At 40.2% G+C, this 16,414-nt stretch overlaps 2 protein-coding genes across 2 annotated transcripts; both read right to left on the reverse strand.

Annotated features, from left to right (window-relative positions):
- Positions 1 to 1,452: 1,452 nt before the first annotated feature.
- LOC118421121 (CB1 cannabinoid receptor-interacting protein 1-like) lies at positions 1,453 to 10,278 on the reverse strand. Its single transcript, XM_035828284.1, has 3 exons — positions 9,834 to 10,278; positions 7,321 to 7,465; positions 1,453 to 4,411 (listed from the first exon to the last, which is right to left on the reverse strand). Exons 1-3 carry the CDS (start codon positions 10,007 to 10,009, stop codon positions 4,247 to 4,249), a joined length of 486 nt encoding a protein of 161 aa, XP_035684177.1. The 5' UTR covers positions 10,010 to 10,278; the 3' UTR covers positions 1,453 to 4,246.
- A 621-nt stretch (positions 10,279 to 10,899) lies between these two features.
- Positions 10,900 to 15,917, reverse strand: LOC118429705 (tripartite motif-containing protein 14-like). The gene is made up of 6 exons (XM_035840315.1): positions 14,952 to 15,917; positions 14,598 to 14,672; positions 13,559 to 13,771; positions 13,315 to 13,346; positions 12,969 to 13,106; positions 10,900 to 12,858 (listed from the first exon to the last, which is right to left on the reverse strand). The coding sequence occupies exons 1-6, from the start codon at positions 15,441 to 15,443 to the stop codon at positions 12,285 to 12,287; spliced, it is 1,524 nt and encodes a 507-aa protein (XP_035696208.1). The 5' UTR covers positions 15,444 to 15,917; the 3' UTR covers positions 10,900 to 12,284.
- Between the last annotated feature and the right edge of the window lie 497 nt (positions 15,918 to 16,414).

Below are 16,414 nucleotides of genomic sequence, written 5' to 3' on the forward strand. Positions count from 1 at the left end.
GTCAGTATATAACGTTAACGTTAATTAATAGATTCCCATTGATATAGATTTCATATAGCAATTGCAAGCGACGTACAAAGAATATTTACTCATAATATTTGGGAAATTCAAAGCACTCGAAAATAATAGTCCTCTAAGATTTCTGAACAATACGACAGCTTCAAAACCGAGCAACAAACAAGAGGTGATTTTAGGTAGGGACCCCTTACCTCAGCGAGGACAGTTGTAAGCTAGTACTGGTCTGCAGTTCCTCATCTTGTTTTACTGCTGGCGACTGTCTGGCGCACACCGCGGAACGCAGTGTCCCAGACTAATTAGCGGCACATGTGAATGCATATACATACCGTGAAGGGAGTGGTAACTTCCTCCGACGTCGCGACGTAAATAGAAAGTTACGTCTCACGAAAAATAAATAACATACGAATGACAATCGGTGTTTATTACCTCCAGGAAAAATGGAGGTTGTTTTTCGGCGTGTCTGATATTTGTGGTCAGCATAACTTAAGAATTTTTGGTTGGATTGTGATTATTTTGGTATAATGTGGGTTAGGTCTCTCGGATATAACGTTAAATGGAGGCCGTGTTTGTGGATAGCCACACCTCGAGCACACTCATCGAAAAAAGGAGGAGTCCTTCCAATGTGACCATTTAAAGTCTAAAACATTGCTGTTCAATTGTGCTAGCTATATTGGCAGCAAAGTTTAATGGGCAATACCCAAGTGAGATGAAGCCTGAAATCCAGCCTTGACAGCGTCGCTAGGTAGCTGATTCCGAGCTGAAACTCGGAGGTAAGCTCTTCGAGCTGCAGTTCTATCACCTGTTGCTATGCGACGCTGCAATACCGTCTAGTCATCAACGGGACCGACCATTTTTTTGCGATTCAAACAAGTCGTGGAAAAGGGATAAGATTTTTGTGTTCTAGCTCTTTCAACAGAAAAATATACACTAAATATTGCTCAGTCTCCATGTATAATTCATGTCTAAACAATATTGCGCAACTTTACCACTACATGAGGGGGTTACCTTTTGGTCTAACTGATGTGCCTGCATTTGAAATCTTAATTGCTGGAAATTTTAGTAATGACGATATGTTTTCCCGTAATGACTATCTACTAAGTACAGAAGATGCTTGTCATTGAAACCCCGTATAGTGCTGCTCTTGGTGGAACATACCTAAGTTAACTCTTTCACTACTTACTGCATCAGTTTGCCCATTAAACCTTAATCTGCAGTGTCAGCCCTGACCGCTGTCATCCGATACCACTATCAAGCTATATGAATGAATGAAAGACCTTTATTGTACATTCATGCCTCGACGGGCTAGGTACAGGTCACTGATAACAGACATGACTGATAACAGAATAACAAACATATGAAGAAAAAAAACAGGATACAATTTAACTAGTTGAAGGTACTAAGCTAACAGGATAAAACTGGAAGCTTTCTGAGAATAGATGATACAAGGGTTTGGTACCTTTAATCACATTAGTGGACTACATCTTCAGCACCGAGGACATCCCCTATTCAGTACACAAGCCTTTATAGATCCTGACATGGTGTTTGAAACCCCTACAGACAACCACACTGTGACACATGCAGTTCAGTGTGTATATTGTTCATCACCAGAGTTTACAGTCGTGCACAGATTCTGGTCACACAATCGAAACAACATCACCATTACTATACAGGCACATGTTAGTTTATATCAATAACACATTGTTATAGGGACTAAGTCAAGTTCACAATGTTACTTTCAAGTAGCCAGGCCAGGAAAATCAATCTATACTACTGTTTTCTAGCTATTGCTACAGTTGTCAAGATACCATTAAGTACATGTGCATTCTAAAAGTACATGTATGGTTATAACAGGAAGGCATGTTGATACAATTGAAGCTTTACCATTCAGCGAAGTGAGAAGATATGCACCATTCATTAGAAAATGACAAATGAAAAAGTCATCTTTCACAAAGGAACTAATGTTTCATGCATTTCATTTGCATTAAGTACACAAGACTGAAGAATAATTTCTTGTTGTTTGTATAACTGATTGTTTCAGCCCTTTTACCAATTCACTCAGCTCACCATCCCAATTTGGTTGGTGCATAATGAGACAATGACAACCTTTAACATTATATTTGCCTCCCAACTATAGAATCATAATCTCTACTAATGATATGGACATTTAAACTAGACATAAAATGTAAAATTAACACATATGGAAAAGTCATTTCCAATTACATACATGGCAGACGTAACAAATGGACATTTATTCTCAGAAATCAACTGTTGTAATTCTTTGATACAAGAAAACTACATACATGGAAGTGTTCCTCAGATGTAAACAGCCAATCTCATGAAATGTCACATTTGGAATGCTAGCTTCATGGGTGTGACTATTCAGGTTACTATTGAGTGAGAGATATTTTGACAAAATACTGTCAACAATACATTTATGAAGATTAGACTTTCAGGGACTAATATCAATATTTCAACCAAATCTACACCACTGGAGAATCAACACATTTCAGATGCTGTCTAGCATATTTTTCCATTAATTCATAGTAAATTTTATCTTCAATATTAACTGTTAAGAACGTGAAATGCTCTTAATAAGTCCCATGTCAATATCTCCTGTCATTCAACAAAAGCTTAAGACCTTTCTGGGAAGTTTATACTAGGACAAACATTTTCCATAGTCTATGTATCCATGCCTTTCACATCCAGACATCACAGAACAATCAGAGTTCCAGTAGTACACGGGATGACATATTTCCTCATTTTAATCAAACAGCCCATAAAAACTACATTATCTCCAACATTGACATCAGGATGCCAATCATGCAGAAATAATGGGAATGATATATAATGCAGCCCCCACAGCAGCAAACTAATGAACTTAACACGTTACATCAATCTTGGCAATGAAAAATGGTAGTTCATTATTCTTTCTAGATAACATTGTCCACAAACCCAAGACTTTCTATTATCTTCTAAATGTTAAAGTGGAACAACAGAGAGAGGACTTGACTGGGAATTACTGTAAATGCAGAAATGTTCGCGGTGGATTAATATTCGTGGTTTTCGCGGTGACCACCTTACCGCGAACTTAAAACCACCGCAAACAATTTTCTATTATGGTATTAGACTGCAGTCTATGGTGTTACCGCGAAATTAAAACCACCACAAAAAGTCCTTTTCCCCTTTACCGCGAAATTAAATCCCCGCGAACTTAAATGCATTTACAGTATTGCAGGAAGAACTGATCATCTACTTGAAATTCTGACTGAATGAAGACAAAGTCACATATGGATATGGTGGATTCTAAAGATTTTAACTCCACTTTTCCTTCACATTTTGGTCTAACAAGGGGTTGAAACAAATATACTAAGACTAAAATGGCCTTTCCCCCTAAAAACATCACAAATAAGATATATCATTTCGGTTGTAGTCTCCAACAGGAGTGGAAAACATCACAAAACAGAGCTAATCCACCATGCCAAGTTCATAAGAAACTGAGATAATTTCATTAATTAACATTCATAAGTTGTATTCAGGCTAACTGGAGTGCTTAGTTGCATATTGCTATCATAGCTGCCAGACTGTTTCTCAGAAAATAAATCACATACAGTGAGACAAGTTCACTTACAAACATAATGCCTTTGTGACTCATAATATCTAGCATTTGCACATGCTACAATGAACTATAGATTGTCTACAATATCATAACCTAGCATAGTGTGATTTATACCAAATAAGTAAGTACATATTCTAAGGTACATTGAGATAAACATTTGGAATGTCACATTGGCACTGTTCATGCAGACAACAAACACCCTTTCACCTAGACATACAACCTTGACTTTGACATTGAACTTTAACCTTTATTGTGCCAGGAACATCTGTGTATTGACTATACAATAGTCATGCCAGGTGATAGCAATATTGGAGCACACACCTAAGTACTAGTACCATCAACAGTCAAGATGACTTACCAAGCACATTTAAACACCTGTCACCACTTTATCTGAAACTTCCATTCATATTAAAATACAGTTTACATCATATCATGACAAAAGACCACCAGTACTATGCATTCATAAAACAAACATGACAATCACACAATTTGGAATGTATTTCCTTGCACTGAAAATTGGCACAAAATCATGACCTGATTTGAGATAAACCTATCAAACAGAACCAAGTTTATAAATTGGTACAGCCTAAATATCATCCATGCCTAGTGTTTTTACTTGAACTGTTGGTTGTAGACCTTGATGAAGGTCCTCTCCTCTGTAAGTGTGCAGTTCAGCTCCATCTGTTTGAAGCTGTCTCCCCAGCTACAGTGGTCCGAGTCACTGGCCTTGTAGAACTTACACTGCAGACACACCTTTAGCATACCCAGCCCATCAAACTGTGGGAGGCACAAAAATCAGCAATTAGGTACTCTAATTTTCACACTCATTTCCGGACTGCAGACTGCAAACATAACTGTAACAGTAATTATTTTGGGGTAAATTTTAAGGTAGCTTGAAATTTAAGAGTAGCTTGTTGCAAGCCCTGCAATATGCATTTTAATAACAGTTTGTATATGCATGATCTATCAGTGAAAAAACAACAATAATCTTTCGGGGTTTCTTTTCTTTTCCTTTTTCACACTCTTGTTTTTGGTTTTCCATAGACATCAATAATTCTACCCTCACCTGACATAAATTTAAGATAAGCATTGCAGTCTTTCACAGTGACGTGTTTAATAGATTTCTGTGGCGTGGGATATTTTGCCAGCCTGTGTTTCAGAGATAAGGCCTGGGGGAAGTTCTTCTGCCCTTGATGTGATATCCTATTGGCAACAGACTGCAGGGATTGTGGAAAATGGTTAATGTCCTTGGTCAGGACTGCTCGGAGCAAATGTCTTGCTGAGACAGATATTACTCATCTATCCAACCATTCCTCATCATTTTTGTATTATTTGCAGACTTATTTTCCTGCAATGACTCAAAAAAAGGTCATGCAACTTTGTACGAGGAAATGTTGCAATGGATTGGATGTTAAGTGTGGTTCTGATTACCCTGACTCAAAATGCCACCTGGGCCCACAAATTAACGAGGACGTACAACTTTGTAGTACAAGTAAAACATGGAAAGTGCAACCAAAAAAAACTTGACAACAACATGGTTGTAACAGAGTATGGTTTGATTTTTTGATTTTGATTTTATTTATTTTGCACAATCATTAAAAATGTTAACATAAAACAAATTAAAGGATGAAAGTACATGCAGGGGGGAAGAAAAAAGCCTCGTGGCTTGTACAAAGTCTTCCTCCAAAGTAACAAGATTGAATAGACGTGAAAAAATTATACATTAGACAATAATGTAACCAAAAGAATTATATCAATTAACAAAATGGAAATAAATCATAATAGTTCAATAAATGATAACTAATGCAATATCATAACGGCGAAATGAATGAAATGATGTAATAAGAATATAACATTGAAAGAAAAGTAACAACTGACAATGAATGGGAGATTAATTAAATGTTTGATTATCTAATAATGACTTTTTTAACAGGTTTTTGAAGATGGATGGTGAATGACTAAGATGTAAGGTTTCATTTAAACTATTCCAGATTTGCGGACACCTGAACAGCATGGAAAACTTTCTTTGTTGTGTTTTTACTTGTATCTGTTTTAAATGGTTAGACTGTCTGGTATGGTACTGATGGTGGTCTGAATTGTGATGGAAAAGGTTCTGGAATTGCTTTGGTATACAAGAACTATTAATGGTTTTGTGAACAAAAAGGCAACTTTGCAGTTTGTTTATATCATATATAGTTAATACTTTTAAATTACGAAACAAAGATGCAGAAGGGAATGTATACGACACATTTGAGACTATTCGGACGAAGCGTTTCTGCAGAAGAAGTAGAGGTTTAAGTGATGTGGAGTATGTACTCGCCCATACGGTGTTACAATATGCAAGATAGGGATATAGTAAACTATAGTATAATATCATATATGTTTTAGAAGATAGTAGCGTTGCGATTTTTCTGACAATACCTATGTTTTTATAGATTTTTTTGCAAATAAGGTCAATATGTTTTTTCCAGGTAAGTTTGTCATCAATGGTGACACCTAAGAAACACGTGTGCGTAACTTGATTAATTGGTGTGTTATTAATAGCTATTTTAACATTTTCCTTATTGTATTTTTTCTTCCCTGCAAAAATAATGAAATTTGTTTTCTTGACATTTAAGGATAATTTGTTAATTTGGAACCATTTGTTTACTTTGTCTAATTCTCTATTCATTTTACTGACTAATATACCAAGGTCAGAATGTGATGAAAACAAGTTAGTATCATCTGCAAATAGTAGTGCATATAGTTCATCAGATACATTAGCCAAATCGTTGATATATATGAGAAATAATAGAGGACCAATAATAGAACCTTGAGGGACGCCACAGGAAATTGATCTTGTATCTGAGGAGTAGGTATTATTAGAAACATACTGTTTTCTGTTAGATAAATAGTCTTTTAGCCATGTTAAAACATATCCTTGAAAGCCATAGCAGTTAAGTTTTTCTAATAGAATTTTATGGTTCACGGTGTCGAAAGCTTTCGACAAGTCCAGAAACACACCAATGGTGAATTCATTCTTTTCTAAGGCAGAGGTAATTTTATCTACTAATTTCAAAAGTGTCATATATGTTGAATGGTGTTTACGGAAGCCATATTGGTGTTCATGGAGAATGTTGTTATCTTCTAAGTGCTGTAGAATTCTCTTGTATACTAATTTCTCTAGGACTTTTGAAAATACCGGCAAAACTGATATGGGGCGGTAATTTGACAGTAAACAGGTGTTTCCCGATTTGAAAAGCGGTATGACTTTGGCTATCTTTAAATCATTTGGGACCATACCAGTTTCCAAGGATAATTTTAATATATACGTGAGGGGCTCTAGTATTGAGCTGCTGACTTGTTTTATTAAGGAGGTGCTTAATTCATCATTACCAGGAGCAGAGTTCTTAAGATTACAAATAATATTTTGGACTTCGGATACAGTGGGTGTTTCAAAGAAGCTATAAGATGGGTAGACATTGTTAATGAAAGATAGAGGAGAACAGTCAGTCTTGTCGATCTTTTTAGCTAATGAGGGTCCAATATTAACAAAAAAGTTAATTAACAAATGGTTGTAACAACATTGTCCAGGCATTTGTCATAACAGACATACAGGCTGCATTAGAAATGTATTGAATTATTTCATACAAGAAGGAAGGATAATTTTCACCTTATCACGATCAAACCAAAAAGTCTGTCCATACCTCCATGACAAAGGGCACATCTTGTCTGGAGCCCTTCTTGCTGACACTTGTCCCTGCTGTAGACCAGACAGTGGTGTACCTGACACTGTGGGGATCTCGACTCTGCTCCTTCAGCTGGAGGGAGGTGGTGCCTAGGGAGGTGGATCTGTGGGGAGACGTGTAACAATCAGGAAAGCTAAAGAAATACATCCTCAAGGTTTCTGTCCACTATCCTGGCCTGACTCACAAAATACCATACAGGTGCTTTATACATAGGCTATGATAGTATAACTTGTTATCTACTATGAGAACCAATAAAAGTTTTTTTTGTCAAATTCATCACTCATAGAATATTCTGGAAGTCCTCATCTTAAGTTTAATTCAGTAATTGAGTATACTGTTGGTTCCTAGTTTATGTACTGCAAACTCGGTTGTCTGACTCTGAGGATGTAACTGGTATAAAAGAGGGACAGCCAGATTATAACATATTAAGCAGAATCTAATCAGGCTAGATAGTTCCTTGCTCTCACAGACTGAGCTGTGGTCTGTTCTTCTCATAGATATGTTGTTCTGTTGATTAAAGAATATTCCAGAAGCTCTGAGGAATCATGATTCATAATCATATGAATAAGTAAACTTATTTCTTAGGACAAATCATACGGACACCATAAGATAGCCATCATTGACTGAAACATTTCCACGAAAGTAAAGAAGAGACTGATAAACATGCAGACCACCACCCAGCGACCACCCATCCCGATTCTCATTTTCCAACTGACGTCATAGGCAGCATGTTGCCATGGCAACTAACCTCATGAATCCATCAATCTGTCCTACATGCTTTATAGACAAGAATGGTTCCAACCATTAGTGTTTAGGCACAGGCTAATGATGCAGGGTCTATAAAGTCTCATTACTGCAGGGTCATTAGATCTAAGTCTTACAGGCTGACCTGGCTGTCTTGTGATGTCATTGCTTCATCTTTAATTTCTCAACTGCTGCCTCCATCTTGGGATTATGCATAGTACACAGTTGTAACATGGAAGTGTTGGAAGAAGGGGCAAGAAATTTTTTCCAATGCCAAAATGGATGCGGAATTGTCCTAACTGTATTTTTCTTGACAAGGATTACAAGATTTTTTGACCCAAACATAGAATTCACACACCCATGGAAGTTCATTGAATACTGACAGTTTTAAATCTGCATACGTACAAAAAAATTAACAAGATGGCAATGTCATATCAAGGTCACCCTGTTGCTTACATCCCAGTTAATGAAAATGTTGCCTGTCTCACTGATGTGTCCCAGAAGACTGCTACCAGCTGAGACCCAGCTGAAATGGGCGTGTCTGCTCTAGATTAGATTAAAAAGCCCACAACATGAATCTAGAGCAAAGGGGAGCCTGACTAAATGGTTAACGTTACATATTCCAAATCATTCTGACAGGTCAGATGACAACAAAGCATACCAACAAATGTCTTAAAATATTAAGCATTGATATGATAAACATTATTCCACTGATACTTCCTGCACCCTGTGCTTTCAGTTTACCCCACCTGTGCCATCAGTGAACTGTCCCCAAGTGCATGGGCTGGTTAGGAACTGCTGCTTTTCAAAAGTTATCTTTTTGATAAATAGGGTTCTTCTTTTCTTGAAAATCAGGATACTACATATGAACATATTTCAACTAACCTTTACAAATGTGGACATAATAAACCAATATAAATGTAATGACATTTATGCAGCCGATATAATTCATTCATGTTTGCCATGATGGCAGGTTAAGGCATTGTGGGTGGGGCAATCATTAATACACAGGCCAGGCAGGGGGGACTGAACAATACTAATGGGTGCAACAAAGGGAGAAAAGGTCACAGTGAACATTTTGGGAACAACAGATGCTGGAAATAATGAATGCTATCACATGGTCAATTGTCTAATCCTGGACAGACATGGTATCCGTATCTTCCATTGGTTTCAATGATTGCTTATAAAATGATTTTGATTTTTTTTTAAAGAACATGCTAAGCTTTGAATTGTGATAAAAACTGCACTTTGATAGGTTAATTCTAGGGGGAAAATCAGGAGACAAGAAGCGACGGCCAGCAAAAAGCAAAACGTTACTGAAATTAGGGTAAGTGGGACGCATGGTGGCAGAAGCTAGATGAAAAACAGGCACTGTACTTTGGTTCATTCGATCTATAGTATTAGTAGTAGCCTCTGGCAAACAGCAAACAAAAAACATCATAACGGGTTTGGTGATCACGGGACTGAATTAAAGCCAATCTAGTGATGAAAATGAGATTATTGCTCCGAGCAACGGTAGCTGGAGCCGACGAGGTCCCAGAGGAATAAGAGAAAAAAATATGAAAATGAAAATAGACCTCCTGTCACTCAACGATATCTTCACAATAATCAAATACAACTCTAACGTTAATCATTAAAGGCAGAATCCTGCTGACACAATAGTTTTGAACCTTAGATCATTATGAGGAATATGACCATCTATAATGTGATTTGTGAGTCAAACGTACTTGGGGTATAACGATGGCTTGATGTCGATGTCCAGTCGATACTGGACATCTGCCTGTAGCTTGATGGTCCTCTCACTCGTCTTAAACCTGCCTCCGTCGATCTTGAAGAACACAGGCGACCCGTCGTCCTCTCGGCGGATAGAAACGGTCACCTTGAAAATGAAATCAGAACCCATGTCCTCGACTCGTACGTTACACCTCTGCGCCTCTGGAGGAATATTTCTCGGTCATCTGCCGCCCAACGTTGCGCTTGGAATGTTCAAACCAGCCGTTCCGCCTATCTCCATATCACATGCCTACAAACCCCACCATAATTCGGACCATACTGTGTTATAATGCGTTGTCCCGTGGAAACATGAAAAGCGAAAGTGACCCGCTAGTGATGTTCACTTCCGGATCATTGGGATGATGTCACGTTTTGCGGCATCCTGACGTCACAAATTTCTTGTAAAGCCTGGAGGAGGGATGTGGGGATAGATGGAACGAACTGTGGATGCGTTTCTGGAAGGTTTATAACGAAACAGGGAAATGCCCAGCTTGTTTGAATGTATTACCTGAAACTAAAGAAAGGATCACCAGAAAGCAACGAAATCCTACCTTCGTTGTATGGAATAATAGTATATGGAATTTGGATAAAAGGAAAAGAAATATGAAATATTCATAGCACATGAATAATTCTGCTTTCGTCATTGAGAAGCATATTGGTTTGCAGCAACCGTTCCATTCATGTAATTTAGTTTAGATGTACACATCGGAGCAGGAAGAGGGTAGAAACCAGCATGTAACGTTACAGACAGGGCGCGAGTAGAGCGCATCATGAAGAATCACATGATGCTGAGTTTTGCAGACCGTGGCGGAACACATGGGCTGGCACAATGCTGAATTTCTTGTTTGACATACGATGTTGTTGTTTTTTACTGCATTAGCTTTATCCCTATTCTGATATAGAAAATGTTACATTTATAGAATGCAAAATTCAATGTTATAATGTCAGAGGAGTCCGGTCAATGCATACAGAATGGCGTGGTCACATTATTTTGTCGTGTTTCAGGCCATATTCTTTAGTGTGCATGACTATGTCCGTGAAAGGAACACTATGAGTCACCTGAATAGCATATGACTCACAGGTTTCTTTGTAGATCAGGGCAGGGTATTGATGGAGGTAAGACACTTTGTATGTCAGTTTTAGTTGTATTGATTTATTCAGGCTGGACGGCAAACATGCTTTCTTACATACTTTCGCATATTGCTAGTAGTTGAACTGGCTAAGATGCACGTCGTTGGTGTGCACATATGGTATTGATTATCGATAGGTACAAAAGCCTGGGCTATGGTCTGGTGAATGAATGTAGTTTTGTAAGGTTGTGGCAGTTTATTATAAATATCAGCACAGCAGTTTTGGACAGCATTACAAAACACTTCATGATACACAGCAGTTACACAACAACTGGGTTATGTAACGTAACACCAATAGACACCTGTTTCACCTTCCTTCTGTTACTATCAAATAGATGACAGTTCAACGGCACTTCTTGAAGAATAAGATGTCATTTTAAGGAAATAGAATAACTAACAATCAGTGTGTTGACCCCGCAATGTAAAATAAAATCGTTGAAGGACACAGCATGCTAGAGTGCTCACAACTCCAACACTTCGATCGACAACATCGCGATGAGAGTTCTGGAGGGCCCTTGACGCAAAACATAGGTAGGCACCCTTTTCATGTGCAGTCTTGGCGTTTTCACAACATATCCAACTCAATCATACACTTGGTCACGCAATAGTGAAGCATAGGAGTGAGAAAATATTACATTTCGGGACCTTGATGCACTGAAATCATCCTGTGTGTTCCAATGTACGTCATTCTCATTATTCAAAGTCGAAACAATTCGTGACCACGGGTACTCCTTATAAATGGATCCGACCATGAAGTTCAGTAGATACACCGAAATTCCGGAGTCCATAAAAGCGAACTTGAACAGGTTTGCCAAATCGTACACACTTACTCTCTTCTTTCTAAGAAGAAACGGAGTAACGTTACGTTAAAGAAATTTTTGTTCCGAACCGATCATGCATGGAGCAGCTGACGGCAGTGACCTAGACGTACTGAGACAAATTAACCAAGCAATTATTTTCAACGTTGAAAGATGACAATTCAGTGAACCTATTAAAGCTGGTTACCTTCGCCGATGGGCTATTTTTACCAGCGTTTCTTTTTAAAAACAATGCTAGAAATTAGTGAATGGAATTTCATAATTTTGGTGGTGGGTGGCACTCTCTGCATGCCATGACAACTTTGTCTAACACAGTGTGTGTATCAAGTACTGTACGTAGCATGCTTTTCCTGACTATTATCAAGAAGCCAATGAAGTATGATACAGCATGCAGTCCTACAGGCTGTACCGGTTGTCCGTGCACTACCTGTGTTGTATGTATTGGTCCAAGTTGGAGTCATGAGGTAGGTAGGTCCTTGGGAACACTTAGACCCGTGTGAATGGTCAGCTTTCCCTGTCCGACATAGAACAGCGGGTATGTCGGCTTCTCGAACTGTGCGTGAAACGCGTACAAGAACAACTTTCTCTCCCCGGAGTTCGCCGAAAAAAAGGCCAGGTAGCCCAAGTCATAGTCCTGGTGTACGCCGATTTTCCGGATCCCGTCGATTCTACTCCTGTAGAAGGGTGAGAACACCAGCACGCGTTTGTGGTAGTGCATGGCGGTGAACCTGTTCGGGTAGCCCAGACACAGGACCCAGGAGTTCTTGTCCTCACCCGCGGCGGAAGGGGCTCCGTCTGCCGTCTTGTAACAGATGCCGATACGGTAGTCCAGGCTCCTGTTCACGGAGACCTCCCAGTAGTGCTTGCCGGTTGTGATGGGCAGGTTGCCCATGACAGTGTGCAGGCCGCGCCGTGACCCGACGGGCTCGGGGATGTGCTCCCGGTACTCCACCTGTTTGCCTCCGTTCAGAATACGCAGCTTCTTGCTGGCCGTCTTTGGGTCCAACTTGAAAGGCACCATCGGTTTTAGCCTGAAACCAAATACAATTGCAAGGTCCGTCATTGTGGATCAATCTAGGACAGTCGTGTCCTTCGTTATCAATCTGAAGAATAGACATGATGCTCATCTGCAGGTTCTCACCTGGTCATGTGCTGATCTAGGGACAGTCCTCCGTTAGAGCTGGAGAAGTTGATCCTGTCCGCCACTCTCTGCTGCTCGGACAGGTCCAGCTTCAGGTGGTCAAACGACGCCAGGTCGGACGGGTTCTGCCTCAGTCGGCTGCATGCAAAACGTAAGAATTGGTTATCGATAATCATTAGATATTAGGAGGGGGTGTAAGCACTGATTAATCACAGCGAAGTTAATGTTCCACACCACTGAGTGAAGAATTAGAGAGTATTGGATACGTCTACAGGTGGGGGAATTTTGGGAAATAATCAGATAGGCTACTTGATTGGTTATTGTCATAGATCTTTAGACAGCTTACCTTCTCAAGCCTGTTTCAATCGATCCGACTACCTGCAAAAGAGGACATAAAATCACGTGAGGTTAAGGGAGGTTATCATCAACAGTGAGTTTGAACAGAAACCAAAAGAAATCCAGACAAACATTCAAGGTAAAATGAGCTACTATATGTTATATTATGTTTACTCGCTGCCATACGTTTAAACATTAGAATTGACGTAGCGCAGATGAAGCAGTGAAACCAGAGAATCCCACAAAATGCTTACTTCCAGAATCTCCACTGAATCCTCCTTGCAGAGAGCCCGGTCTATGAGACCGACTTCCTGACCACAGAGCGTCATCTGTTCCTGGATGTATTCCTCTTTGGCCTGTTTATCCTTGTCCAGCCGACGGAATAACATCTGCTGCCGTCTGTCTATAGTCGACATCAGGCCCAGGATCTCGGATTCAATCCTAACCTTAGCCTCTCTGCATTTTTCCTAGGTAGAACATTGATGTAAAGGTCAGTGTTTTGAATGATATAGGGTGGGAGAGGAGACGACCTACTCGGAATAATCCGCCATTGTTTGTTTGCGGATCGATGGCCACCTGCCTAATCTGCATCCTCTCCAGTCTTTCGGCTGATCATCAAAGACTATCAGACTGTTGAACTAAGAAGGGGTCAAACAGTTCAGAGTAGCTAAGGCGCGTTTAAGCTGTGAAACGGAGGATCACGGTGTTTCGAGGTACAGCCGTAATCTTTTTTGATTAATGTACAAAACAGAGCATACGCTTAAAAAGTATATTTTTCGGTGTAAAAGACATCAATGCAGAAACCATTTACTCTCTGCAGATTTGATCCCCCTGCCCAATAATCACCGTTTACAATCCATGATAACAAATGTGGTTCACAAAAGAGCTTTTTGACCGAGGTTGTTAAAAACTCTTTGGGTTAACGTAATGATCCTGAGTAACCGAAAACCTCCACATATTTCGCAACTCACCACTTTTGTACTTTTGACCCACTTTCAAAATGTCGTCTACCCTTTCTCCTGATGTCAGCCTCAAGTTAACGTCTCCTCTACTGTTTACTCAACTGCTTATGCTAGACAGGCTTCAGGCATGTGTCAATGTCCTGCTCCTGACTTATGTAATGGGGAGGCACCAATTATTACACCATGCACCACTGCGTTTTCCATTAACGTACTAAAGGTCATCTCCTTCTCATTGTAATTCTGGCTTGCGAAATCACCCAGTGAGTTTACCAATGTGTCTCTGTTTATTACGTACAGATAAATTGCAAGAACATGTGGCTGTTTTACATACCTCCACCACCCCTAACTGCTGTGACGATTTCTCCACCATCTCACTCAGAGCGTTCCGCCTGGTTAAGAGCCTTTCCTGGGTGCAGAAATAGAGCAAGTGTAAATGTCTCCACTCTCTAGTACGTCCAGCTGCCTTCCTGTAGGATGTAACTCAACGCTTTCTGTTAACACTTCCAAGTGTGCGACTCCTGCATATGACCCTCTTGAAAGATGGCGGCTGTTGTTACAAGAAGGCCAAAAAGACGAATTGCTACAATCGTGCTACACTTGCCATAATTGAAATCACTGTCGATAAACTACAAAATTATGAGTCATCGTTTCACATCTTGTTTTTCTGTACATCAAACATTTTTACCTTTTTCTTCTTGGCTGCTGTGCTGACCGGCTCTACGTTGTGATCCTTGTGCGCTGCCAGGGCGCACTTGTAACACATACACTCCTTACACGTCTCACAGTACAGTGCTAGCTCCAGGCTGTCCTCGCGGTGCCTGGCGCATGTTTTCCGCACGGAGGGCAGCTTGACATGTATCCCGTTCATGGGACGGCCCTTGTCCTCACGGTACCGCCGAACCCGCTGCTTCAGGCTGTCCATGTTGACGTCAATGGCGGGAAGGGTGGCGCTCTTCTCGAGAACATCCCGATGACCGGGCGTAAATTGTTCTCCACCACGTGAGCCATCTGATGGGTCTACTGTCTCCAAATCTTCCAGAAAACCCTGGGAAGTGGAGAGGGCGACATGCGTGTCAGGTGTGCGCAGTCTTTGCTCCTCTTCAGCGCGTTTCGAAGACTGCTTTCGCGACATCGACTTACTACGACTTCTTCTAGATTCTTTCGATTTTGACGACATTTCTTCACAACGTTTAGATAGGTACAGGAGCTTGCAGTACACGGCCTCAACATGGTAGCCACGCTGTCATGGCTTTCTCGACAGTTCCTTACTCGGAGTATGCTGACAAATATTTGATCCTTAGTATCGAATTTCAAGTAGGTGACGCGGCTCGACAACAAAATGACTGTGTAGTTACCATAGTAATAAGTGCCTGTCAAGTACCCTGCAGAGTGTGTTGTCCTTGTTCCCGAAGTTGCCTGAAATGCTCCCCTGCGCAGCGCAGCTCTGTTTTGGCGCTACCTGAACCGGTCCTGTCACGTAGCGATGTTTGGACCAAACAAACGGACAATCGTTAGTCATCGAACGGACATCCGGCAGTAGGTCGGCGTCTAACAGGGGTCAAAAACCCGGGGAGACATTTTATGGATTATACCTTAGCGTCCCCGACGTAGCTACACGTCCACCCGTCGCTCTTATATATCTTGAATATTACTTCACACTAAATCTGAAAACTATGTTATAGTGAAAACACAGTGGCCGCCACACATTGTATCATAAACATGTCGTCCTCTGCTTGAAAATCTACGTATTAGCGAGAAGGCAGACGCTCACTTTATGCCATGAATATGAAATTCGAAAGCATTGCACCATGAATAAACGTCACGTTGATTCAGTTTTGTTTTTCATCATTATTCAAACGATTCCTATCTTGTGCTTTTACCAAATCAATATATCATGGCTACTCATGCTCTATTAAGACGTAGAAAAACGTATCACAGTTATGCACCCTTCACTGGTGTCATGCTTCCGCTTCGTTGAAAGTGCTGAGTTCTAGATCCATACTATTCCTATGCATTCCAATAAAGCGTTGAGTCTGTAGAACAACACATTTTGTTTGTGTTTTATTTTACTTTCTGCAAGAGAAGCTGTAGGTACGATGGTGCTTTCTGCAAGAGAAGCTGTAGGTACGATGGTGTCAGTCAAAGTTT

Source organism: Branchiostoma floridae, chromosome 1 (assembly GCF_000003815.2).
Source record: "Branchiostoma floridae strain S238N-H82 chromosome 1, Bfl_VNyyK, whole genome shotgun sequence".
Classification (NCBI taxonomy): domain Eukaryota; kingdom Metazoa; phylum Chordata; class Leptocardii; order Amphioxiformes; family Branchiostomatidae; genus Branchiostoma; species Branchiostoma floridae.

Coding starts and splice junctions, on each gene's coding strand:
- LOC118429705 (XM_035840315.1), bottom strand. CDS start 15,443: ATGTCGTCAAAATCGAAAGAATCTAGAAGAAGTCGTAGTAAGTCGATG. Junction 13,107..13,314: donor ATTGAAACAGGCTTGAGAAG/GTAAGCTGTCTA, acceptor TTTTGCATGCAG/CCGACTGAGGCAGAACCCGT. Junction 12,859..12,968: donor CTAGATCAGCACATGACCAG/GTGAGAACCTGC, acceptor ATTTGGTTTCAG/GCTAAAACCGATGGTGCCTT.
- LOC118421121 (XM_035828284.1), bottom strand. CDS start 10,009: ATGGGTTCTGATTTCATTTTCAAGGTGACCGTTTCTATCCGCCGAGAG. Junction 7,466..9,833: donor AAGCCATCGTTATACCCCAA/GTACGTTTGACT, acceptor GTCTCCCCACAG/ATCCACCTCCCTAGGCACCA. Junction 4,412..7,320: donor ATGTGCCCTTTGTCATGGAG/GTATGGACAGAC, acceptor TGCCTCCCACAG/TTTGATGGGCTGGGTATGCT.